General features: G+C 43.4%; 1 protein-coding gene across 1 annotated transcript in view; it reads right to left on the bottom strand.

The window, feature by feature from the left end:
- The window catches only part of LOC126195298 (uncharacterized), a 717,802-nt gene that overhangs the window by 54,556 nt on the left and 635,936 nt on the right, over positions 1–27,310 (bottom strand). Inside the window, exon 3 of the mRNA XM_049933849.1 lies at positions 19,972–20,107. Coding sequence (XP_049789806.1) covers positions 19,972–20,107 — 136 coding nt within the window. The remainder of the gene's footprint in view (positions 1–19,971; positions 20,108–27,310) is intronic.

The following is a 27,310-nucleotide window of genomic DNA, read 5'->3' as shown; positions in this document are numbered from 1 at the left end:
GGTCAAATACTCCAACGGGATCAAAATTTAAGTATTGTAGTTTATCGAAACTGTTTAAGATGAGTGACGGGCTGAAAAGGAAAGTGCTTAATTATTTCTCTGTCTTTGTCCAAACAATGCTTGTGTTCTGTCTATAATGATCTCGTCACTCGCTGCACGCTAAGCTCTAATCTTCGTCCCTTTTCCTGGAAATATGAGAGAATCTGCTACGAACCTAGATCTTGTTTATTTTCTTATTGCAGAAATGTAAATCTGTTATCGACGCTAGCATCTGTCTCTTTACTCTACAAAGATTACACACGAGGAAGACCACTCTGCTCACATTGTGCTGTTGCTGAAGAGATTTCTTAAAAGAGGTTTCTTAATTTTTTGGAAAAATGAGAAATTTGTGGTAAGTTCCTATGAGACCAAACTGGTGAGGTCATCGGTCCCTAGGCTTACACACTACTTAATCTAACTTAAACCAACGTACGCTAAGGACAACACATACAAACAATCCCGAGGGAGGACTCGAACCAGAGACGGTGGCAACAGCGCGATCCGCGGCAAGGCGCCTAAGACCACGCGGCTACCCCGGGCGGCTATTCGTTTCGGAAGTCACGTGTTATTGATGTGGTCAGGAGGGGCATGTAAGGAAGCAGTGGAAGCAACCAAAGTGATATGCGTGTGGCATAGTGGGCCACCGGGCATTGGGTGTAGAGGTAGGATTGGTGGAAAACACTGACAAGGGAAGCAGCCGTTAAACGCAGACGGGATTGCGTGGCCTTAATTTTTTTTTGTCTTCAAGATATTATACAAATAATAAATGAGCAATAGACAACAGAAAACTAGAACAGCCAATGAATCACATAAGCCATACTGTGGACGTAAAGCTGACTTACTGAGCTGTGAAACTTATCTGTTCTCTTCTGAGAGCTTGTATGCATCCAAGTAATTTGTAAAATCTTCTTTCTATATGATCTCTCATTTCATTTTACTCTGTGAGGATCTCTTCATTTGAAGGTCCAGGGGAAAAAGGGGGTAAGTCAGTTCTTCTTAATTTTACAGGAAAGAAGATTTTAGCACCAAAGCTTCTGTACCAAATGAAATTTTTAGTCAATCCTCTTCAAATTTATGTTTAGTGTAGGCTTACTTATAGTTGTTAGATACAAGGCTTTGTGTAAACGTATTGTGACAACCTACAGAAAATATTGTATCGAATAACTTCAATTTTTTGTATGAAAGAAGGGGGTAAGTCATTATAAAAGGGGGAATGTCAGTAAATCTCGCTAATTCGTTATCTTTGTTAAACGTAGTATAATTAGAACTAACTACCTGTATTATTTAAGATGTCATTAAAAATGTAACAAATAAATGTGCAAAAATTTATTAGTTACGAAAAAACCATAAAAGTCATAACATAGAAAATTATAGACTACAATTAATTCTTTATAAACAGAACAAAACTCTGTGGGCAAAAACAATTTCTTTGTAAACTATGTTCATTCGTTTCCGCTCTGGGTCTGCTTCTTAGCACTTGCACTTATTGCTTTTGGAAAAAGAGTATCATCTTGATGACACAGTTTCTTGTTACGCTTTTGTCCTTTTTCCAGTTTTGGCAGCTGGGAAAAAAACTACCCAGTCTGTTCTCCGCAAAACACCCTTAACTGTTGTAGGTCTGCATACTTGTCAAAAGTAATAGATTGTTCACCTACAACAAAAACACCTTCTTGTTGGTTTTTTTTAAGAAGCAAATGTAGGTGTAGTTGTTTACAAAAATTAAGATAACAACTGTTTTAAGTAAACTATACAATGAAAATGATGAAAAATATAAGGATGAAACAAAAACACTCACCCTTATGTAGTCAGACAGAAAGAACTCTCCTTGAGGCTGAGGTTGTTCTGTTGGAACCGTAAGTGGTTTGTTGATACATGGCGATCCCAATGGCCATGGAAATACTTCTGTATTCCAAGAATCATGGATGCTCTTTTGCAGCCACTAATTTTCTTATTGGTCTAGAAGGAAATCGACATTTCTTGAAATATATCTGATCGAGGTGTGTAGACCAATCTCTTACAAACTCTCTGTCTACATCGACGACATGAAACGGTGAGGGTTTTGTTCTTGCACTCTTTATTTCCTCTATCCAGTCTTTGGGCATTTCAACCCATTTTTTTAGTTGATACTGACCACGTCACAAAATAAAACAAAACGGAAGAGACCTCATTAGACACTTTCTAGACTACTGTTTCATCATACACGAAGAAACATGATTCATCGGTTGACAATAAATGAATGTTAAACATGCACAACGTTAACTGTCTCTTGTAGTACACGTCGGGAGTTGTGATGTTAGGGATAGGTAAGTTCTTCTGGAAATCCATAGTAATACATTCGCATTCTTTTGATGCCCTGCTGTTTGCGTTAGAACTTCTTTTACGAATATAAAACATGTCAGATTTTGATAAGTGAGTTTTTTCACCGTTGACAGCTGATCGATCATTTTCTGCACTCGTCCTTTCAGAGCTATTTCCCGGGTACGATTTCAAAGCATGTTCAACAGCTCGAATTTCGTCAGCATGCATAGCACAGTAACTACGAAGCAGACGTTAAATTCAGTATTGAAAACAAGTTCATATTTTTCATACGACACAGATTGAGTAGGGTATGATGTCTTAAATAACTCATACATCTTACTGATGTTTAGATCGGGTGAGAAACACAATTTATTAGAGGTTTTCAAGCTGTATGGCATCGTTCACCTTTAAATGAACTAATGTGTTGACGAACTGCGTCAAGTACCTCCGATGTCACACGATGTTTCCGATTAGACTATTGGCCTTGACCATCCTTAGGACTCAGAACTTTTTTGAGATAACGTTGTATTTTTTTTAGATATTTCATGAAAAGATGTATGAGCTTTAGGACAAACATTTACTTCAGTGACAGAATTCTCCCTCTTCACTCTTACACGATATGAATAATTGTTGTCACGAAATTCAACTTCATTTTCTGGTTGACTAGGTCTCCTTTGCGATATACTATTTACATTAATTAGGGCTGCCAAGTAAAGATTCTGCTCATTCACAGTTAGTTATAATTAGATACAATATACCCACGTTCTGCGTCAGTGGTACTCTAAAAACATTTCAATCTGGAACATTTACAATCTGGCCCTAATTCATGAGTAGTTGATAAAAGTTTTTTTCTCACTTTGGAAAGTCGACCTGTTCTCTTCCTTTTCTTCGTTGAATGTGGCAGTTGGCTGAAGGTGATATTTTCCTCATCTTCATTTGCCATGTTCACTTCCACAGTTCAGTTCAAACGTAAAATAAACTAAACAATTCACACAGCACACGAAGCAATAATTTAATCTCTCCAACAGCACATACTCAACACTTGATAATGATAGACAATGGAACGTAAACAACAGCTGCGATCAGTGCTGCCAACTGACTAACCCTCTTTTTTCCTAGTTTCACATTCACTTACCTCCTTTTTCCCGTGTATGCTATATTTTTAAACCGCTGTAACTTTGAGACTATCCCCCTTCTTTCCATGAAACAAAAACTGATAAAAGCAGCTTGTTGAAAGCTTTCCGAAGCTTTAATAAGATAAAATTTCATTTTTTTACTTAACCCATTTTTCCCGTGAATCCTCCATTTTGTAGCGATTCAGTGATTCTTGGCTTAGACCATAATGAGGGCAACCTTCTACAGTTGGAGGTTGCACGTCAGCCGCAGATACAGTGACATTTCAATGAATAATATTTCCCAGTGAAAGGGTTGTGTGTTCAGTGGCGACATGGTGTAGCCAAAGGACACAGTTAAGTAGTCTGGATACATTAAAGTAAACCTGTTCACCACCATAATACACTGGCTATAGAAAAAGAAAAGAAGAAAAAAAGGAAAAAAAAGTAGCACCCAGAGGCCATGCAATGCTGATTACTTTTTCTTCCCCCTACCTTCTAGTGTCATTACCTGCACCCTTCGACGTTTTCCTTGGCTAAATCGTGACACGGAAAGTATCTTAAAAGACTCGGAATGTGATAAACATGCTCGGTACTTAAAAACTGCCTCCCCCCACCTCCCAAGCAAGTGTACAACAGTGTAGCCACAGTGTCCCTTGCCCGCACAGCAGGTGCATAGAAGGGTGGCTTACGTTCCATAAAAGTTGCATTCTGCAAGGTGCTAGAAGGAATCCTTTCTGGCGAGATAAGATCTGAAAATAAGGTGAAAAACTCAGAGCTTGTAGCCGTGGGACCAGCTGCAGTTCACAGCCGTTCAACGCTGGAATGTTCGTGTGGACCTGAGTAAGATGATCTGTGGTTGGCTATGATAATTAATTCGATAGAAGTCGCATTTTCCTTCATGTGTCTGCTTGCAATGTTTTTGGTTGGCTGAGGTTTCAGAGATTTGAATACATCCAGCAAACAATTGAGGACGTAGGCTACAAGTGATATTCTGAGATGAAAATGTGGTATAGGAGAGTAATTCGTGGCGGGCAGCATCAAACCAGTCAGATGACTGATGACCAAAGAAGAAAGTAGCATCCGACGTTCTCCAATGAAGTTTTGTAAGCCCTCTGTTGCTCCTGATCTATATAAACGATTTGGGAGACAAAACTTCTATGAATTATGGATGAAGAACACTAGGGATTTGATGAGTAAACGGTCCAGCAATTACTGCAGCCAAGCGCCTTGTGTTTTATTCTTCAATTTTTATTTTCCTTTATTGATTTGGAATCGCCAGCTATTCATCATCATATGGTACAAATGTAGTGCACTTTTGCAGCGTTGTGGAGAGTCGGGTAGAGTTATATTTATCTGTTGATTTGTTCTTCGTGCACACATTATTCTGGGAAACATAAAAAACGTTACCCAGTGACGTTATTTTTACACAACTTCTCAAACGCATGCACAGATAACAACTTTCACTTGTTTAGGAATAGCTGATATGAATAACTTAAATTGGAACAATGACATAGATAATGTTGCGGGGAACGTTTTATTGGCACAATGCAACAGATCTGTTAAAGAAACTGTGTACAGCGCACTTGCCCGTTCTCTTCTTGCTGCGCTGTGTGGGATCCACATCAGATAAGAGTGACGGAGGACATCGAAGAAGAAAGCTTGTTTTGTATTACAGCGGAATAGGGAAGAGATTTCCATGGGTATGATACGCGAATTAGGGTGGAAATCATTAAAACAAAGGCGTTTTTCGTTGCTGCAGGATCTCCTCACGAAATTTTAACCAGTAGTTGTCTCTTCTAAATGCGAAAATATATTCTTGGAGCCCATTTACATTCGGAGGTATAGTCATCATAATAAAACAAGAGAAATCAGAGTTGCATGGAAACATTTAAGTGTCCGTTTTTAGCACGCGCTTTTCGAGAGTGATGCGGCTGAGAAATAGCTTGAGGGTGGTTCGATAAACTCTCTGCCAGGCATTTAATTGTGAATTGCATTGGTAGAGGACAGACAGATGTAGACGTAAACGATAAACACCTTCTCAGATTTAGTATAGAATAGAATGGCTAACCGCAACGTTTCTGCAGTAGTCGTAACAAACCAATCATATCTGTCATTTTACCGTTTCATAATGTTATAAATACTAGCAAGACACGTCATCAAAAGAACAGGTAGGAATACAAATCACACGTGCTCTGCGGTTGTCGTAACAAAATAATAACAGATTTTCGGTTCGTCGTTATATAATTTTATACACGCTATCGCAGCACACCATAAATTACAGAAAGGAGATTGGTTGGTGCGATTGTCCTGTAGTACTCGGGACAAAAAGATGTAGGGCGTAAGTCAATTCTAAGGACCGTTACATAAACACGGCAAGTAAAGTTACCAAAATTATCCCTAAGTTTAGAGTTGAAACGTTGGAGAGTACATCGATTGTTTGACAGAATACGTAAGAATATTGATAGCGTTAGATAAGAATACATAAAACACCGTCCTCAAGCCAACCGTATCACTTAAAGTCCTCTCTGTTCACGAATTCTATGACATAATACTACCTGCGTCACCATCACTAAAGTATTGGACGGGGATACACGACCACTCAATAGACTGAATAAATAGGGTATAGATGACAAGTTGAAAAATTTAGGACCTATAGGCACTTTCGGTGCTGTATGGAATGCCTCAGACAATACACCTGATCAGCCAGAACATTATCACCACCGACCCACTATCGATATAAGAATTTCCAGGTGACAGCAGCGTTACCTGGCGAGGAATGACTGCTAGTCTGGCAACCGTACAGTGCACTCAATACCAGTGAGCGTGCTGTCCGTGTGTGGAATGGGGGAGACGCCCGATCTATCTGAATTTGACCGGGGGCACAATGTGATCGCTCACAGGCTCGGTATAAGCATTTCGGTAATTGCACGACTTGTCGGGTGTTTTATGAGAGTTGCGGTGAATATCTTCTACACATGGAAAAACCAAGGTGAAACCACGACCAGACGTCATTGGGCGGCGACCCCTCATTGCAGACATCGGACGTTGGAGACGGGTCAGACAGGTAAAACAAGCGGGATACTATAGTAGAACCAACATCAGAGTTTAATGCTGGGTAAAGTACTAGAGGGTCTGAACACACAGTGCACCGAACACTCATAACGGTGGGCCTCCGCAGCCGGAGACACATGCATATGCCAACGTTAACACCACGACATCGGCAAATACCATTGAAATTGGCACTTGACCACCGGCACTGGTCGTTGGCGCAGTGGAAGATCCTTGCATGATCTGATTAATTCCGATATTTTCTTCGTCATGTACATGGGAGAACGAGAATCCGTAATCTTCCATGGGAACAGCTCCTTGACACTCGTTCTGCGGAAGGCAGACAAGCTAGCGGCGGCTCCACGTTGGTCTGTGGAACATTCACGTGGGCATCCAGGGCGCAGTGGAGCTCATGCATTACGTCCAAGGGTTGTCGTTCACTGGTTGCAGACCACGTACACCCTTTCATGACAATCACGTTTCCCGAGCGCAGTGGCATTTTTCAAGAAGATACTGCGCTATGTCGCAAGGCCAGGAGAATGATGGAGTAGTTAGACTGTTAGAGGAACACAGTGGCGAGTTCCAATTTGATGTGCTGGTCCCCTGCTCGCCAGATCTGAACCCGATCGAACACATCTGGGATGTGACTGAACGTGACGTCAGAGCTCAACGCTGCGCTCCCTGGAATTTACAGGATTAGGTGAATTGTGTGTGCAGATGTGATGCCGACTCCCTCGAGCGACCTCCGAAGGCCTCTTTGCAGCCACGCCATGATGCGTCGCCATTGTTATCCGTGCCAAAAGGGGACATACCGGCTATTATGTAGGTAGCCATAATGTTCTGGCTGATCAGTGAATTTCAATTATAGCCTTCATTAAAACGAGTTTTTCGATTATGGAATCGAAGAACGTTATATAATACTAACATTTAAATTTATCGGCGGTGTGCGTATGACTAGGACGTTTGTGTCCTAAACAATAGCGGAAATTCTTTCAAATTGAACCGTGTTTCAACTATTAATTCTTACAGCATGCGGTTTTCGTATGTGTAATTAGTTGAGCTTCTACGGCGTTATTTTTGGTCAACTAAGACTCAAAAAGAAATTGCTTTTCAGAAAAATTGGCGGTGTAGGATGTGCAGTGCGACTACGATCTAATGAAACGCGAGCAGATGATTCTTCAAAACTGGGGCATGAAGATCCATAGAGCTAAAGATCTTGACGAAAGGAGCAGCGTGGGAGAGACAGTGATTGTCAATTGGTTATTCGTTTTGTTGCTGATAATACTGCTGTTGTCGCTTATGATGACGATGATAATGGTAATGACAATGTTTACGACCTTAAGACATCAATACGGCGAAGCAGAATTACCTTCTAAATTTAAGGACATGCACAAATTATTGTGCGGTTCGTTTTATCTCAACATGAAACCTGCGTTTCAGCCTTAGCGGTTGACATGGCGTGACATGACCGAAAATCTCGAAACAGTTACCAGCCTAGCAAAACACAATGGATGGTCATAAGGTTTTAATTACCGCCATAAAAATTTAAATTACGTAATTAATGTTGTGTTTGTTCGCAACTATAGCGTGCTTCTAATTAAACTTCGTGAAGGTCCCCAGTTAAACGAGTGATAGTAGGAGAATGAAAGTTGGTGGAAACATTTGTAATTTCCACGTGGAAGAGAAGTAACGAATAAACAATTGCAAAAAACACATTTTAGTTTCTACATTAGAGAGTAACATTTTTTTCATTGCGTACCACGTTTTATTCCAGGCTACAAAAGTTGCTCAATATGACGACTATTTGCGTCCACGACGGTCTGGTGCCGCACTAGCGATGCCATTTCACATCACTTTCGGGAAGGTCGACGATGGAGTGTTCAGCTATCGTGACACAGATCGTACACAGCTTGAAGATCGCACATTGCAGTCTCAGCCAAGAGAACAGTAACTTCTTGAACAATGTGTGCCACTATTGGCCGTCCGAGGAGCAATTCCCAAATCGCCAGTTAACCAGAACTTTCAATTCATGTTGTTCATCCCTGGTACGGAAGTATGATCCATCCGTATTCATTTATGGCGTCGATATTCGCGAAGAGCGTCAGCACTGTTGCCGTCGTTTTTATAAAACAGTTTTATGAGTAAGGCCCTGCCACCTTGTCGAGACGTATGTTGACTGTCTGCAACTGTAATGCACACTGACCAATGCTACGTGATAGTAACAGTACTCGGCATCTACGGGTAATTTGTGACACCAGCACTGCAGATCCTGCAGCGAACAGTCTCAAGACCATTCCTGTATAGTCGGTTACCCTTAGTGTAAATAGTTTTCCGTCTACATTGGCTCAAGTAGCGGAAGAACCATCCACTACATGACTGCACTCCCCATCGACATACACTGCTGGCCACCGTAAATGCAACACGAAGAAAGACAAGAGGTAGCACAACAAAATTTATTTTGTAGATAACATGTTGACCAAGTATCAAATGATTACGTTTACAGACGTCTGTGACATGTGGTTCCTGCCAGAATCAGTAGCCAGAGTAGCCGCCATTGTTGGAGATCACCGCTGCCACACGTCTCGGCATTGAGTCAAAGAGACGTTGGATGTGTTCCTGGGGTACAGCAGCCCAAGCAGCTTCCACACGTTGCCAAAGATCATCTGGTGTGGCAGCTGGGGATGTAATCTGGGTCACTCGTTGAGCAACCATGGACCACATGTTTTCTATCGGCGAAAGATCCGGAGATCGAGCCGGCCAGGGAAGCAATTCAATCTGGTTATTGACGAAGAACTTTTGGACAATGCGTGCCACGTGTGGTCGCGCATTATCCTGTTGAAATATGGCTGTGGCCGAGCCCTGAAGGTAAGGAAGGACAACTGGCTCCAGCACCTCGGATATGTAGCGCCGGCTATTTAAAGTTCCGGCAATGCGTACTAGAGGCGTGCGAGAGTAATATACAATACCGCCCCACACCATAATACCCGGTGCAAGACCAGTGTGGCGGTGCATAATGCGGCTGTCCAGCATCCTTTCTCCACGGTGTCTCCACACTCGAATCCGACCATCGTGGTGCTGCAGACAGAAGCGTGCCTCGACAGTAAAGACAACGTCATTCCATTCTGCCGTCCACATCCGTCTGTCATCACACCATTGGCGACGGAGACGTCTGTGGTTCTGCGTCAATGGTAGACGAAGCAATGGACGTCTTGCGGACAGACCACTCTGCTGTAAACGGCGTCGAATGGTACGCGCAGACACTGGATGATGCGTTACAGACGCAATGTGCTGTGCTATGGTTCGGGATGTCCCTGAGCGATCCGTCACTGCCATGCGCACAATTTGCCTATCAGCACGTGCAGTGGTGCACCGAGGTGAATGCGATCGACCACGTCGGTCCGTCGTACCCTCCTGCATCCAACGGTCACATATGCGCATTACAGTTGTTTGGTTTCGTCCAACACGACTAGCGATTTCTCTGTATGATAATCCACAATCTCGGTAAGCCACTATCCTTCCTCTGTCGAACTCGGATACTTGATCAAAAGATGTTCGCTGTTGTCTACGAGGCATAACTGATCGTCTTGTGAAACAACCACAAGGTAAACACACGTGCCGAACGTACACTAGTCGAAATCGCCAAGCCTTAAATGGCGCTATGAGGTGGCGCCACAGGCGGGCGTGATGTGCGTCTGCGCTGAAATTCTAATCATTTGCATATCTCATCGCTGCAAACCCATGGTGTAAATTTCACTTGATTCGGATGCTTCCTTCAGGGTGTTGCATTTACGGTGGCCAGCAGTGTATTACCTTAGCAAGCCGCCATAGGAGTCAATTCCACATCCACGATCACTGTGTACGCAGCCACAGACGGTGCTGTGTGGCACAGAGAAGATGGCTACCAAACTCTCTGCGGTGGAGGAAGCAGGACAATCGCAAGCTGATGTGGCCCTATAACTTAGTGTGAATCGTTCTGTTGCTTCCCGGATGTGGTAACAGTTTATAGAGACCGAAACTCTATTACGAAGGACAAGGCAGGGCCGACCATTTGTGACTTCAGAAGAGAGGACCATCTTTTGTCTGTAGGGACACGACAGTACTACCTTAGTACTGCAGGGCAAATGGAATGTGAGCTCGCAACATCCGAGGACGTTTTGTATCGAGGCAAACGGTGTGCAGAATGCTTCGGCAAGCTATTGTTGGAGACCTGTTGTGTGCCTACCTCTGATGCTTCTTCGCGAAAGGAAGCGTCTAGAGTGGAGTCATTAACATGCCACCGGGGCGGTCGGACAGTGGGCTAATGTTGTTTTCACTGATGAGTCTCGATTTAGTCTGGAGAGTGTTTCTGCATGATTTCGCATTCACGATTCGGAACCCAAATATCGTGGAAAGACACCGATATCAAAGAGGACCCCTAATGGTATGGACAGTGATTCACTCGAACTCCTAGTCATGAAATTGTATGGGCGAGTCGGCAAGATTTAATTGCTGTCAGGTATCGTGACGAGATCTTGCGACCTCATTTGAGGTGGTTGTGAGGTGCTGTGGGTCCAGATTTCGTTCGTATTGATGGACGATAATGCTCGACCTCTTAGAGCAGGGATGGTTAATGTCCTCTTGGAAATGGAAGACATTGCACGCACGTCGTGGCCTGCTCGCAGTCCCGATTTGAATCCCATAGAGCACGTCTGGGATGCATTAGGGAGAAGGCTTGCATTACGTCAGCATCAACTCTCCAAGATTGCGATCAGCTCTGCTGGAAGAATGGGCGTTATTGCATCAACATGAGACTGATGACGTTATTTACAGCATGCCCCATCGTTGTCAGGCCTGTGCTGCTGCCAGAGCGGGTCATACCCCATAATGAGCACATTAACCAGTTGCCGAAATGTGTACAAATCCGTTAAGTTGGAAAAAACGAAGATTTTTGTCGGCCGTTATGCATGTTATTGTCGTTTACGTTTTGAATTCTTTGCATTGTTTCTACTTTAATATCACCTGTTTATATTGTTTTGTTGCAAAATAAAAGCAACCTTGCAAAATTTCCGTGTGTTTCTTTCTATGAAGAAACAATTGCGTGGTAGCTTAGAGGCGATTTTCGAGGCGAAACGTTTCCTGAACAGCAAACAGCAAACATGAAGACTTACAGATCCCAGGTCCCCGCCTCGTCATTCATCGTTGTGAATATGTGTCACATTGAAGGGTGAATATGTGCTTCATGATCGTACTTTGATTTCTCCAAGATGATAATTACAAGTTTGTGAGTATCTTCAATACCTTTTCAAGCGTTTGATGCCTATCTATTAAAGGAGAAGATTGATACATCGGAAGCGTGTAGTGATGAAGAGGTACTGTTCTATAAAGTATCTTCGGATGATGAGGACGAAGAGCCCTTTTCGCCGTCGTCCGAACCGATAGATTCGTCGTAGAAATTATCGTTTTACTGTACCAATACTTGGTGGGAGGACATAGTGTAGTAATACATTTGGTTTGGATTTTTTATATGGCAAAAGGGGTAATGAAGGTGTAATTGTTATTATGTCAAGAATTCTCCAAACTTCCTACATTATATTATAAAAGACGAGATGACTTTTTGCTAACAATCATAGTAACGCAATAATTAATAAGGTTGTGCATATCGAAAGACTTGCTACAGATGCTACTGCGCAGAAAGGATGTTTTGAAGAACAAGGATCTTTGGAGAAGGTCAGAGTTTCATGTAGTAATAAATTTGGCCGATTTAGAATTCAGGGATTCGATTCGGCAGTCGTTCCTTGCAGGATATAGAGGGTGTAACTGGTGAACGTGCGGATACTTTTATCTGTCGTATCTCAGTAGCTATACACATCAGTGTGTTAGTTGCTTTATCTCTGTGTCTAACAGTCTTCCCAAAAACATTTCACGTGCTCTACTACCTGATGTTTTCTGCACAGTCGCAACTGCAGCTCTAAATGGACTGCAGCTGTAAGTATAGACTAACCGTTTTGCGTCCACGTGTCCATACTTCATCACCTGGTCTGGAACCCAGGGGAAAATAAGCATTAATGACTTGCTCCTGCCACATGGACTAGGAGGTACTAACGAACGTAGAAACATACGACTTGTGATAGCTATAATTATTAGTCTGCAGATGGCGTAAATACTGATATAATGATGTCAGTACACCGTTCTCAGTCAAAAAGACAAATACTTTCACTTATAGCAGTCATACGATGTATATGGTAAAAATAAGTGCAAGATTTTATAAAATATAGTAAGCGTAGTCAATACGCCGATATTAGTGAGGTTACTGACTGACCCCGTCTTGAAACCCATTGTAAAGCAGTGAACAAATTACTTCAAAGTGCAAATCCGTTTTACATTGGTGTAATGGCATCTGGTTTGGAGCCTAAGAAGTATTCTAAAGATCAACACAACCTTAAATAATGGAATTACTAGCGGCATAATTCTATAATGTCCGTCCAACAATTCCGAAAATAAATTTATTCATATTGTATAAGGGACGTCAACACAGTACCTACAATGGCAACTTGAACTAACAACTGTAAACAACATACGTGCATTCGATTAGTCAGCTGTGACCAGGAAATACAAGCAATCGATGTGCGGCTGTAGGGTGGCAATGTTGTTGTGTCAATGGAGTAACGTCTTTAAATAAAGTGTTCAACAGATCCTGCGGAAAATTTTGCAAAGAGAAAGATGTGCAAAGTATGTCCACAACCCTGACTCCCGAAGGAAAATAATGACGTATGGACACCTGTCACGACTAGAATGAAATACGAGACGGAGACAATTATTTTCTGGAAAACATCATGAAAGGTAACAAGGCTAGGTGGTGTCAACACAAAAAGACAAATTGCTCAAATCTGTATGAAAAGCTAACGATTTGACGACGTAATCGAATAACGGACTTCATGCCAATGTGACGCTCGGGTTGAATAACATTCCAGAGATGGTGTTTTCTCACAGTTTCACTTGTATCTATGAACACTCTGTCCATTGCACTCAGCACTCATGTGGGGCGAGTCTATGTGAAACACCTAATGCATTAAAATCACTGTCTAAACTTTTCTATATTTTTTATTAATTCAGTCTTGTAGCTCTTCTAAGCTGACGGGATATTCTGCATCATCTAAATTACTGACCCTTCTACGCTAGCAAGAATCTACCCGGTTCACTTGGTTTCTTCTTTTCTGTAGAATAAGTAACTCAGCGAAAGAACAAGTGCGTTGAGCCCCCCCCCCCCTTCCCCGTTAAAATATTTTTGTGTGCAAAGAGCTTTTGACAGCACCTGGCACAGATTTTCAGACGTTTTCGATGCTATCTATACTAGTGCGGGGAAAGCAATCGTGAGAATTACGCCAGCACACCACCGAGCAGACATGGTCGCGCCACCCGTCTTGCCGGCAAAGTCAACAGAGCTGCGAATCGATCGCTCTCTACTGCGGTCCCGGCGCCACGCGGGCTACAATTACCCACAATATTCCGGCCCGACGGCCACACAACATCGCCCCGACACATGCAGTCCTGCGAACAAAGCTTTTCCAGGGTTCTACGCTGAAAAAGTAGGCCTTCTTTGTTTGGCTTTCTGGTTACTATAACAACAGATAAGGACACGCTACGGAGACAATAGTTGTTCGAATCTTGAGTAAACACGAATGCCCTGTAATTTATCTTCGACGTGCTCTCATAATGGCGTATATTTGGAACCGGCGAACTCCTGGAGTAGCGACTGTGGAGGTAAGATACGTATTTTCAATATGATGCCAATATTAGTATCTTGAATACCTGAACAGGTATCAACTATAAATTTATTATTAAGAAATAGACTTTTAAGACTCACGCTGTTCATTAAACGTCAGAAACTTGTAACCGTGCAAATCACTAAATGAAGAAAACTAGTACCTTATGACTACAGAATCAATGAGTCACAATTAGAATTAGGTAATTTACAGAAATACTTCAGCGTAACAATTTGTGGAGCCATGAAATGGAACCATCAGATAGGCCCCATTACTTGGTTCACTGATTGCAAAACTGAGTTAGAACGGGCCACGGAAGGCCCAACGGTACCAAACGTTCGCCGTATCATTCTTAGCCGACAGGGTCACCGAATGTGGATACGGAAGAACACGTAATCAGCTTTCATGACTGGAATCGCTACTTCTCAATCAAGTTGCTTCCCAATGGGTCTCACAAGGGATGAGTGCACCTCGCTTGCCAACAGCGCTCGTCAGACCCGGATGGTCACACATCCGAATGGTAGACAAGCCCAAAAGCGTTTCAGAAGGAAGCTGCATAAAAACTACATACAGTTATACAGAAAAATGTTAAAGGAAAGAACATACTTCCAGGTTTCTATTGGCCATACCCGCCGTGGCGTAGTTGCATATCGCACCATTTCCTAATGGCGTGTGAGAACATGTGGATAAACATCCACTTTATATTGCATAATCTAATTTGTTTACTCCACATCTCTAATGTTTCTACTCTTTAGTGAAACAATACGCACACCTGCGTCTGTTCATTTTGCCGCGCGGGATTAGCCGAGCGGTCTCAGGCGCTGCAGTCATGGACTGTGCGGCTGTTCTCGGCGGAGGTTCGAGTCCTCCCTCGGGCATGGGCGTGTGTGTTTGTCGTTAGGCTAATTTAGGTTAAGTGGTGTGTAAGCTTAGGGACTGATGACCTTAGCAGTTAAGTCCCATAAGATTTCACACACATTAAATCTATTCATTCAGTGCATTTGCAGATTCCGATTTCTCATGTTCGAAATGTGAAATGATCATATTTACAACCCGCCGTTGTGCAATACGAGAGCGGCTGAGAACAACAGCCCGCGCGGTTTTCGAATTTGACAGCTTGTGTAGAACAGTTTGTGCTCGTTTGTTTACGCTATTATGAGCGTGGCATCTGTTAGTCGGATCGGTGTATTTCGAGTTAGTGAGTGAATTTATGGGTGCATACATACTTACTATGGAACAACATTGGTGCTATGACTTTATTCATAGTCGCTATTTTCTCAGCAATTTCAGTATACTTTTCAGAGTAAAATGCAGCCGTTAGTCGCACAGTTATTTTTATTTCGCTTTACTGGTTTGAACAGATCAATCTGTCACCTTCGGAAGCCTACAAAATTTGTGATATTATAAATCATTAGAACTACTTCACCCATTTATGTAAAATTTAAGAAATGTACTACAAAACAAACTTAATATTGGTTCTGCAGTTGTCTACATCTTCTTCGTGGAATCTTAATGCGATGACGTTCCTAAAAATGCACATATTGTATGTGGTAATTACAAACACAGATTGATAATTTACAAGCCGGCCGTCGTGGCCGAACGGTTCTAGGCGCTTCTGTCCGGAATGAAGCGGCTGCTACGGTCGCAGGTTCGAATCCTGCCTCGGGCATGGCTATGTGTGATGTCCTTAGGTTGGTTAGGTTTACGTAGTTCTAACTCTAGGGGACTCCTGACCTCAGATGTTAAGTCCCATAGTGCTTAGAGCCACTTTTTGATAATTTACAGAAAATGAATCACATTTATGTATACAGTCAAGCAAGTACCATATACACTCCTCGAAATTGAAATAAGAACACCGTGAATTCATTGTCCCAGGAAGGGGAAACTTTATTGACACATTCCTGGGGTCAGATACATCACATGATCACACTGACAGAACCACAGGCACATAGGCACAGGCAACAGAGCATGCACAATGTCGGCACTAGTACAGTGTATATCCACCTTTCGCAGCAATGCAGGCTGCTATTCTCCCATGGAGACGATTGTAGAGATGCTGGATGTAGTCCTGTGGAACGGCTTGCCATGCCATTTCCACCTGGCGCCTCAGTTGGACCAGCGTTCGTGCTGGACGTGCAGACCGCGAGAGACGACGCTTCATCCAGTCCCAAACATGCTCAATGGGGGACAGATCCGGAGATCTTGCTGGCCAGGGTAGTTGACTTACACCTTCTAGAGCACGTTGGGTGGCACGGGGTACATGCGGACGTGCATTGTCCTGTTGGAACAGCAAGTTCCCTTGCCGGTCTAGGAATGGTAGAACGATGGGTTCGATGACGGTTTAGATGTACCGTGCACTATTCAGTGTCCCCTCGACGATCACCAGTGGTGTACGGCCAGTGTAGGAGATCGCTCCCCACACCATGATGCCGGGTGTTGGCCCTGTGTGCCTCGGTCGTATGCAGTCCTGATTGTGGCGCTCACCTGCACGGCGCCAAACACGCATACGACCATCATTGGCACCAAGGCAGAAGCGACTCTCATCGCTGAAGACGACACGTCTCCATTCGTCCCTCCATTCACGCCTGTCGCGACACCACTGCAGGCGGGCTGCACGATGTTGGGGCGTGAGCGGAAGACGGCCTAACGGTGTGCGGGACCGTAGCCCAGCTTCATGGAGACGGTTGCGAATGGTCCTCGCCGATACCCCAGGAGCAACAGTGTCCCTAATTTGCTGGGAAGTGGCGGTGCGGTCCCCTACGGCACTGCGTAGGATCCTACGGTCTTGGCGTGCATCCGTGCGTCGCTGCGGTCCGGTCCCAGGTCGACGGGCACGTGCACCTTCCGCCGACCACTGGCGACAACATCGATGTACTGTGGAGACCTCACGCCCCACGTGTTGAGCAATTCGGCGGTACGTCCACCTGGACTCCCGCATGCCCACTATACGCCCTCGCTCAATGTCCGTCAACTGCACATACGGTTCACGTCCACGCTGTCGCGGCATGCTACCAGTGTTAAAGACTGCGATGGAGCTCCGTATGCCACGGCAAACTGGCTGACACTGACGGCGGCGGTGCACAAATGCTGCGCAGCTAGCGCCATTCGACGGCCAACACCGCGGTCCTGGTGTGTCCGCTGTGCCGTGCGTGTGATCATTGCTTGTACAGCCCTCTCGCAGTGTCCGGAGCAAGTATGGTGGGTCTGACACACCGGTGTCAATGTGTTCTTTTTTTCCACTTCCAGGAGTGTATAATAGCGAGTAAAAATTATAACTAACCTATTTAAAGGAAGTTATATGTAATGCGTTTGTGAAACATCAAGCAGACTTCCATGAAATAACAATTATTCGCAACTGACGGCTGAATTTTATTCTGAAATACAGCTACTGTGCAGTTGTGGATACTGTACTTAGTGACAAAGAATGATGTTAATTTAATTTTCTTGATCTTGGTTTTTACATGTTTGAGTAAACGTAGAGGGCGAGTATGTGGGACGAGCTTTATTGCCTCTGACTTGCACAGTAACATTAATTTAATCCTTTTGGCTCAGAATAGCACACGTGGAATTAATTACTGTTAACTAAAACATTTAAGTTTATTCCGCTTAATGTACAGAGGTTAGACCAACACCTGATTACACAGTCATTTATACTGTCCAAATTTAGGTCGACAGTTCTCGTTGTGTTGTATGTAGGCGATACTGGTGCGCATTTAAGCCGATTTCCTTCCGGAATTTTTAAAATCGTTTAGTCTTATAACGTGGTTATTATTCTAACTCAACACTACATTTAAGAGTGCAAAATAATTTTATACAGGCCCAAGTCGAATGCGTAACAGTGCCCCGGACATGGGCAAGTTTACGCACCTATGGGGGCATATTTACACATTTCATAAAACACAATATTGAGTAAACAAAACATGCTACTAAGATTTCAAAAATATTTTTTTGTAGTAAATAAAATTACAGTTTTCGTTACACCAAGGAACGTTACAAAAAAGGACAATTTTACTGGCAGTAATTATTTTTTTTTTTTTTTTTTTTACGAAATTCCACCAGTTAGCTTAATGTGGTCTGCATAGAAGTCTGAATTTTAATTAAAGACCTGTTCAATAACATTGTACGGATTGCAATTTACTCATGTAAAATGTGTTTCTTGTTGCACAATCGTTGTGGGCCTACCTTTTACATCTAGGGCACTGGAATCATTCCTAATATCTTTTGAATTTGTTCTATCGTTTCAAGCTGTAAATAAAAAATCAGCTTTGATTCTCTTCATCGGACTGCTGCAGAAGAAGAGGATGAGACGTTCGTTGAGACTTGACTTCTTGGAAATTCTAGTTTGTGAGAGGAGATTGAGAGGTAGGTGAAGATACAGCGTGATAAACGACATGAAGGGACGCAGAAATTACGCAGACCTGATGAGGCTGGCAGAAGACAGAAGGAGAGCATGGAGACCTATCACGTGAAAACTTGGCTTTGGGCAGAACATTAACTATGGCATCAGAAATAGGCCTATCAAAATTTTTTCTTGTACTTGATTTTATCAATTTCTTGCCCTTATCACTCGTTGCTCTCATGGGATTAAGTTTTTTTACTTGAGTTTCATTAGTTTCAAATTGTTTATTTAGGAGCTTATATCTTCTATTCCCTGTGCTTTCATTTATTTAAGATTGCGTTTCCAACTGCTGTCGGCTTCAAGTCACGTTTACTGGGGTATCAGTTAGGAAGGCAGTGCAAAATAATGCGTAAACGTGTCCCATCGCCGTTTCTGAATTAGTTTCGAAACTACAGTAGTAACTTTCAGACTCCCAAATTATTCAATCGTATTTTATAATATAGAATGATCTCCTGCGAACGGACATATATCTGTCTATTCTCAGTTCTAAAAATACGTTCCCTAGACTTACTTGACTTACTTCCTTTGACCCTTTTGGGAGCATAGGGCATCGAGGAGAAGTCGCCATCTCTGACTTTGGCCATTTCCCTCAGTTCCACTCGGGTCTTGCCGACTCTCCTTGCTTCCCTTTCCACCATCCTCTTGCATGTACCTCTAGGCCTGCCTCTCTTTCTGTTTACCTGTTTACTTGAGGATTCCATTCCAGTTTTCTAGGAGCTTCAATATTTGAGTAGCAAAAGCTACTCAGCTAGCACAACAACACAAACACGTTCTTCGCGCTAAAGCGTTCATTGAACTGATGCCGTGAAGATTGTGGGAGTTGTTAGTAGAGGGCAGTAATAATCTTCCATTGTCGTTAGGGCTCTAGCAAGAATGGTTCCCGAAAAACCTGCTCCGCATAATCGTGACCCTTGCGTAAACTTGCCCTGGGCTCCGCTACTTATCCGGTGACCGAGATTTAGGTTACCTGTAATTTCCTGTAACAGATTAAGGTGACTGTTCGAATTGTTCCTATGGAAGGCCACACCTGATTTCGTTCCGCAATCCGACCCTGTGCCCCGTCGTTAATGACCTCGTTGTAGACCAGACGTTACATATTGTTCTTCTGTCCTTCCTTTCTTCCTTAACGTACAACACAGGACGAGGAAGGGGACCGCTGTGTGTGAGTAAGAACACCCTTCGCTTTGTGGTTGTTGAAGCTACCCCACCGCGTGTCTTAGCCAATGTCACACAAATTCTTCTTTCGTTCCGTGATGACTTAGCAGGTGCCCCCGTGTTTGCTTTTAACTTGTGTAGGTTTAGAGCTAGACTTGAGACAGGCGGTACTCACGTATGACGGTGAGCTGCTTCTCCTCGGAGCGGCGCGTGAAGATGGGCGTCAGCGTGGACACCTCGCACGAGTAGGGGCCCTGCGCGTTGAAGTGCACGTCCCTGAGCACCAGCTGCCGCTCGTCGCTGCGGTTCCTCTGCGGGCACGAGAAACACCCGTCAATGCCCGCAAGCTGGCCGCAGAAGGGCGCACGTTCTGACTTAAGGCAACCTCTCTGCAAGTCACCCTCCTCTCAGGAAGCGGCGTGTGGTGGGACCTCTTTATTACCTTTCACGTTGTTACGAAAACAACGAACATTATCACTGTTGAGATTCTTCACCAACAATGCTGTTGAAAGTGAAAATCGGGCAAAGTGGCCCGGCTAAGGTGTTCTTATTTTTTAAGCTGAGGTGCAGTAGCCGGAAATGCATAGAAATGAGTGATTACAATCTAAAACTATTCAAGTATAATATCGAATAGTTTAATCACCTTAGGATCAGATTACGAACTTCATGCAGTTCAATTTACAAGAAATGGTAATGTGCCCGCTTTGCCCGAGATGAGCTGGAGAAGTGGCCAAATTGTTTTAAAATGAAAAGTAATGGATAAAAAACTATTTTAGTAAAGAAATAAATATATTTTATTGTAAAACATGATGTGAAGTAACTTATTTCAACTTTTCACAAACAGAAATCATACTGCGTTCCTCAGCGCTGTACAGACTTTGTAGGCCCAGGACGTGCACAATTGGATCCACTGCTTTTCTAGACTTGATTTTGAAAATTTTACTTCGCAGTACATGCACTCCTTGTCTACGTGTTTGTCATCCAAATGAGCTCTCCTAGCGTTGGGCCATCTGATTTTGCACTCTTCTTTTTATTGACTCTCTCCTCTTCGGGAGAGGCGCTTTGTCACGGCCTGGGCGGCTCTCCCTGCCGGAAGTCCGAGTCCTCCCTCGGGCATGGGCGTGTGTGTTGTCCGTAGGGTAAGTTAGTTTAAGTTAGATTAAGTAGTGTGTAGGCTTAGGGACTGATGACCTCAGCAGTTTGGCTCCATCAGACCTTACCACAAATTTCCAAATTTTTCTTCTCTTCAGGTGCTTTCAGATTTTCCTGCATTTTATTTGCTCTTCCTTCTCTTTCTTTATATGCCGCTTCTATGTCACGCTTTAAGGGCTTGCTGTAGTTGTCACACCCTGTAGCCCTTCTTTCGCCCGCTGCTTTTATGTCCCCCACCCCCCTCCCCTATATAACGTGGTCAGAAGTAACCACCGAAATGACAACTTTCTCCGCAATGACGCCATTACACAAAATAAGCTCTCTACTTGCATGGCCGAAATTTCAGTAATTAACGAAGGATTGTGGAGTCAGGATATGGCACTTCCGACACATCGTCATTAAAAAGACATGTCACATTCCCTTTGTACAATAAATACACAAACTGACCCTGACCACTTATCTTACAACAGAATAAGTGAAATCCACAAAAAGGTCAAGAAGCGGTAAAACAGACAGGTTAGACTTCATAAGGTGACTGGTCCTCCTGGGAGAATATGCCAGTGCATTTCCTCCCACGACGCCAGCACCATTCCCCAAGATCCTTAAGGCCACTTAGCTCACCATGGCCACTTTGCCTGGCTCTCCCCTACATGACAGCTTTTTCCTTGGACGAGCGTAACCAGTTTCTGAAAGAATTGATCACAACATCCACTTAGTGTAAATGACGGCAGCTCCTTTTAAATTTAGATTTTCAACCGAGAAATCAGTATATGTCCTCCTTAATCTTAAGCACTCTATTTTTTGGTTAGCCCGAATTGAGACTGAGGGATGTCATTTTAAATTTAAACAATAGGCGAAGTTACTCGGCTTCATTTTTGATGAATTGCTTGGTTATCAAAGCTGAAAGACTTGAAGACACTGTATCATTTGGTTTTGAAGCTCCAGCAGTGGCACAGTTTGCATACCACTTATTACGCGTACAACTTTTTTTAAACATATACCGTCAAGTCACCTTAACGTGACAACGTGTCCAAAAGTCTTTTGCACCGCGGATCACTGAATGATGTGCAGGGAAAAAGCCAGTGAGGTTCTGACACGTATTGACAGGTATGTGGAACCAGGCAGTTGCCAAATGCGCCACGTTTCTGCGTTGAGGATCAATGGCGCGAACATCCCGTTCGAGACAGTCCTGCTGGCCGGGGTGGCCGAGCGGTTCTAGGCGCTACAGTCTGGAACCGCGCGACCGCTACGGTCGCAGGTTCGAATCCTACATAGGGCATGGATGTGTGTGATGTCCTTAGGTTAGTTAGGTTTACGTAGTTCTAAGTTCTAGGGGACTGATGACCTCAGAAGTTAAGTCTCATAGTGCTCAGAGCCATTTGAACCATTTGAGACAGTCCCATAGGTTCTAGATTGGGTTTTAATCCGGGCAGTTTGGGGAACAGGGAAGTACGGTTTACTCATCGTGATGCTTTTCGAACCACGCACTAAGACCTGGAGAAGTGTGACACGTTGCATTGTCCTGATGGTAGAATCCATTGTGCCGAGGATGAAACAAACTGTACGTAATGGTGAACATACTTGTGTTGATCCATTGTGCCTTCAAAAATGACGAGATCACCCACGGATGATACAAAAGCATTCCCCAGACCATGACGCTCCCTCCTGGGGCCTGGCCCCTTCCGATGATTGTTGCAGTGTGTTTTCAGCCGTTTAAATTTGATCGATTATAAAACGTGATTCATCTGAAAAGACCATCCGTCGCCACTCCGTGGATGTCCAACTGCAATGTAAGTGTGCAAATTCCAGCCTTCGTTGCGATGAACAGCAGACTGCATGGGTACATGAACCAGAATTCCTGCTTTGGAGGCCCACGCAACAACGTTCGTTGGACGGTCGTTGAGTAGACTACTTGGTAGCCTCCCTGTTGTACACCCGTTTGTCAGTACACATTTCCGCAGACGTAGTTCACCCCTAACGCCAATGGTCCCTGGTGCACCATTGCCTCGGTGCCGATTTTGGATAGCGCTATTTTGCCATGCAAAGTATACTCTGTCGACGGTGGCACACGAACAGCTTACAAATTTAGCTGTTTCTGTATGCTTCCACCCTTCTCCCGAAAGCCATGACCGTGCCCTTTTGAACGTCAGATAGCCAATGGCTGTTGTGTACTTCGGGTATGATGTCAAGTAGAGCTCTGCATTTCGATGAAAACAACCACTCGAGCATTTCCCATTTAGTGCCGCTGCTAGACGGATGGGAAAGGCCCACGCTGCGATACGGCTGTGGCCGTCTAATGCACCATGTGGCCGGTTGTCCTCCACCTCTCGGTTATCGGTTGGACTGTCCAGCACTGCCGGACGCTCGAGCGTACTCACAATCTCGGCCGGTGACAGTACAACCGCCGCGCGCTCTACAGTGCCGAATCGCATTAGAAACCGTGTGTAAACGCAGTTGACGACCTGGCTTTGAGCAACGCAGACAGCGTTATGGATAAACCAAGTATAGTTCGTAAACGTTCCATTCATTAAACGAAGAGAAGTATTATGGAGACAATTAGGAGCGGCTCATTAGTACTGAAGAAGATAGACATGTCGGAAGAGGAGGCGAAAAGTGAAGCTTGGAAATCGTTTGCACTTGTAGTGGATCCTGTCACGCAGGCTTCTGCTGGTTTCGTGCAATGTACCACATACTTTCGTACCAGTCAAGCACAACAGGTATGATTCGGCACTGCAAAAGTAAATGCGGAGCAGAAGTCCACCGGCCACTTGCAGTACCAAGTAGCATAAAGAAAGTTGTTGATAGGTTGGTCGATATGAGTGGAATAGATTTGCTACCATTAAATACTTGTAGTAAGATTGGCTTCAAGAATTATTCGCAGGAGCTCATCAATGTTGGCGCCACTTACGGCAAAGTCAGTATAGCAGATGTTCTTCCGCACCCTACCACTGTATCGCGGCATATTAAAGAAAAGGCAGACAAAATACGGGTGACAATGGTGCCCAAGCTAATATGGTTGTGCCTTAAAGAACAAAATGTGCGCTTTAGACGCTGATCTGTGGTCTGATAACTACAAGAAGAGAAATTTTTTGACTGTGACGTCGCATTATGTGAATGATGAATGGCAGCCAGAAACGCTTGTTTTGATGACAGCCGAGTTTCCGGACGTACCTAAGACAGGAGAGAACATACGGCACGAAATCGAAGAGTGGATGCTTGAGTTAGGAATTAACAAGAATGATCTTACGAAATGTTGCTTTGTCACCGACCAAGGAGCTAAAAGAAGGCACTTGAGTCTTACGACCGTTTGCCTTGCTTTGATCACTGCTTGATCACTGCGCTTCGTCACACATTTCAAGAGACGTTTTTAGAAGACGAAGCCCCTAAAATCCTGTCGTGTCTACTATCAGCAAGAGCTATAGTAGGCTATTTGAAGAGGTCGGGTCACTCGGGGCGTCCGCGGCACTTTGTGAAGCAAGAAGCTGTAACTCGGTGGAACAGTATAGTGTTAATGCTCAATTCTGTCATAAGTCAAATCGACGATATTCGAGATCTACTAGAATCCTGGGGGCAATCGAAGCTCTTAGAAACCTTCCAAGAAGGATGCGTACGAGACGTTGTCGCTTTTCTAACCCCCTTTAAAGAAGCGAGTTTGGATTTGGAAACTGCAAAGGTAACAACGCTGGAACGTGTGCTACCGTGGTACGAGAGTCTGTTACATCATTGTGAACCAATAGGCAGTGACAACGAGGTAAGAACACTTTCTATAGGTTACGATCCTTTATACAACTGTTGAATTATCAGAGTGCAGTTATGTATATTGGGTTTCCTTTTCAGCTCATGGCGAAAATAAAAAGGAGAGCAGCATACTTCATCACAGAGAAGTGCAAAATTGAGGCTATCCATTACGTTGCCACGGTTCTATGGCCATCACGGCGTCATTTGAAGAAACTCACAGCAGACGAAAAGCAAGCCGCGTATGCTAAAGTTCGACGATTGTTCTCGGAACTGCCCGTAAATGGTAAGGTTCATTCACTGAAACCAATTAGTAAACGAATGTTTGTTTGTCTAATCTGCCATCTTTCGTTAGATCAACATTTATTACGTTTACAATGTGATATTTGGGAAAGGTTTCGCAGCTTAAACATTCCACAATGCGTTTTGATGTAATTTGTGCGATATATATAAAATGTCACCGTAAATATAGTCGTTTAGTAACTAGTAATTCTAATACGGTGTATACATATTGGAAGGTGACAGGAATACCTTACGGATGTTTTCATTCATGATTAGAGTCCATTCAAGCAAACAGTGACCAAGTTCTTCCCAGGACTGGAGTTCGGATGAGGACGCCGAAGATGGACACACAGTTACTACCAATGAACTCGACAGGTACCTTTCGCTCTCCAAATCCGACTGTAGCTGTACCGAAGGACAAATTTTGCATTGGTGGAAAACGCACGCGGGTTTATTTCCAAGGCTGTCGGTAGTAGTCAGAAGAGTTCTCTGTATTCCTGCCACCAGTGCTGCCAGCGAGGGAAATTGTAGCCAGGCCGGTCACCTGCTGTCCAGCAAAAGATCGTGCCTGGTATCAGACAAGGTGGATGATCTCTTATTGATTCATCACAATTACGTAAGTATTCACAACAAACCACGTAATCACAAGGAAGGAAACATTCCTCAAAATCTATAAATGTATGATTCCACTTTCATTGACTTCACAGGTAGAAGTTCAAACCGCCAGCTGTAGTATAATAGGTCCAGGAACACAAATGACGCCTGTGTATCAGGGAGCACCAATGACGAAAAACAAATTGTATAGTCATGCTTCACTTGTAACGTTATTTACAGGTCATAATTTGTTCAGAAATCAACGTTTGTGCAACAAAATTTCGTGAGTATTACTTTTAACTCCATCATTCCCTCCCGATCATGCATTCAATGTTAGTACAACGTATACGTGGCCGAGTTTGGAGATAGGCTACACATAGTTTACTGTGTTCCCGTTTGTCTACCGAACGGAACAAAATACTAAATAAAGACATGACAGTTTTTAACGTTACAATTACTGGAATACATGATAACCTCAAAGGCGAAACTCCAGTAGTCTGCAACATACTAACAAACATCAAATGTAACATATACAAGTGTATTGTTTAGGTAATAGAACTGGTAGTAAACAACGAAAGACATTTGTAAAAGAAATAAGTGAGTGGTTAATGTGAAGCGGTGGCCTCTGATCTCAAGGAGTGTGACGAAGCGCCGCTCGCTGGCACTGAGTCCACCGGTTACTGGCGGCCGGCCGAGCGTTTGGCGCACTCGGCCGAGCGCTGGCGATCGGCTGCCCACAGCCGGCGGAAGAGGACGCTCGGCCGCGTACTCACGAGAGCCAGAGGGCCGAGCGGGACACGCCGGTAAAAATCGGAGATAATGCAGACCTCTAATGTCGTCAATCAACTTGGGAACTATAAATTATCTATATGAGCAGCCCTCCCTATTTCACTACGCATTCGGCAGTACAGTAGTAACAATAATATACATCAATTACTCCGCAATGTAGTTTCATAAGACCCCACACCATTACGGAATATACACAAAGATTATAAATAATTAAAGGATTATACTGACAGTCACAAAGACCATGAATACGTGTTTTACCATAATTTTTAAGAATAATGCATTTTTTAAATATTTTAATTTTTAAAGCCGCCCTTGATTCCGTGTCATCTCCATGTACAAGTTACACTAAGTAGGGAATTTCGCTCTTCGCACTGGCTTTGAAGCAACTGATGTGATGTCGTCGACTGCTGTGGTGATTTAGTTGTCCGGTTTTGTTACAAATCAAAACATTTAAAAGCAACGGACGTATGCGCAGAAAATGCTCTTTCACAGTTCAGAAAGTAATTTTCTTAGAAATGGTTTTAATACCTATTCCACTGTCAAACAGGAACCCTGTCTGCCATCAGTTCTGTTCACCGTAGCATTAGAGAAGACTATCCAGCATATTAGGCGACTAAACCAGGAAAATAAAAAAAAAGAAATCCATTTTGGATTTACGTTGATTGTATAGTTCTTTAAAGACTTAACAGCATTTAAATAGTAGCTGTCAGCCAGTAGTTAATTGCAAAATGTGGGCAAAGCTGCTACACAGTTAAGTATTAATAAAACGAAATAATTTATGTTAAGGTTAACTCCCGAAAGAAACACGAATTTAAATATCAGGAGACCTACTTCGCTATAGCAAATGACGTGATAAATAAAATCAGAATTAAAAACCCAAATAAAATATACTGTGTTAAAACTCTTGAATAGCAGACATTGTTCTGGGAAACATAGAAAAAGCATCTTTAAGTTACTGCACA

This window comes from Schistocerca nitens, chromosome 7 (genome assembly GCF_023898315.1).
Source record: "Schistocerca nitens isolate TAMUIC-IGC-003100 chromosome 7, iqSchNite1.1, whole genome shotgun sequence".
Lineage (NCBI taxonomy): Eukaryota > Metazoa > Arthropoda > Insecta > Orthoptera > Acrididae > Schistocerca > Schistocerca nitens.
This window is presented reverse-complemented; position numbering and strand designations above follow the sequence as displayed.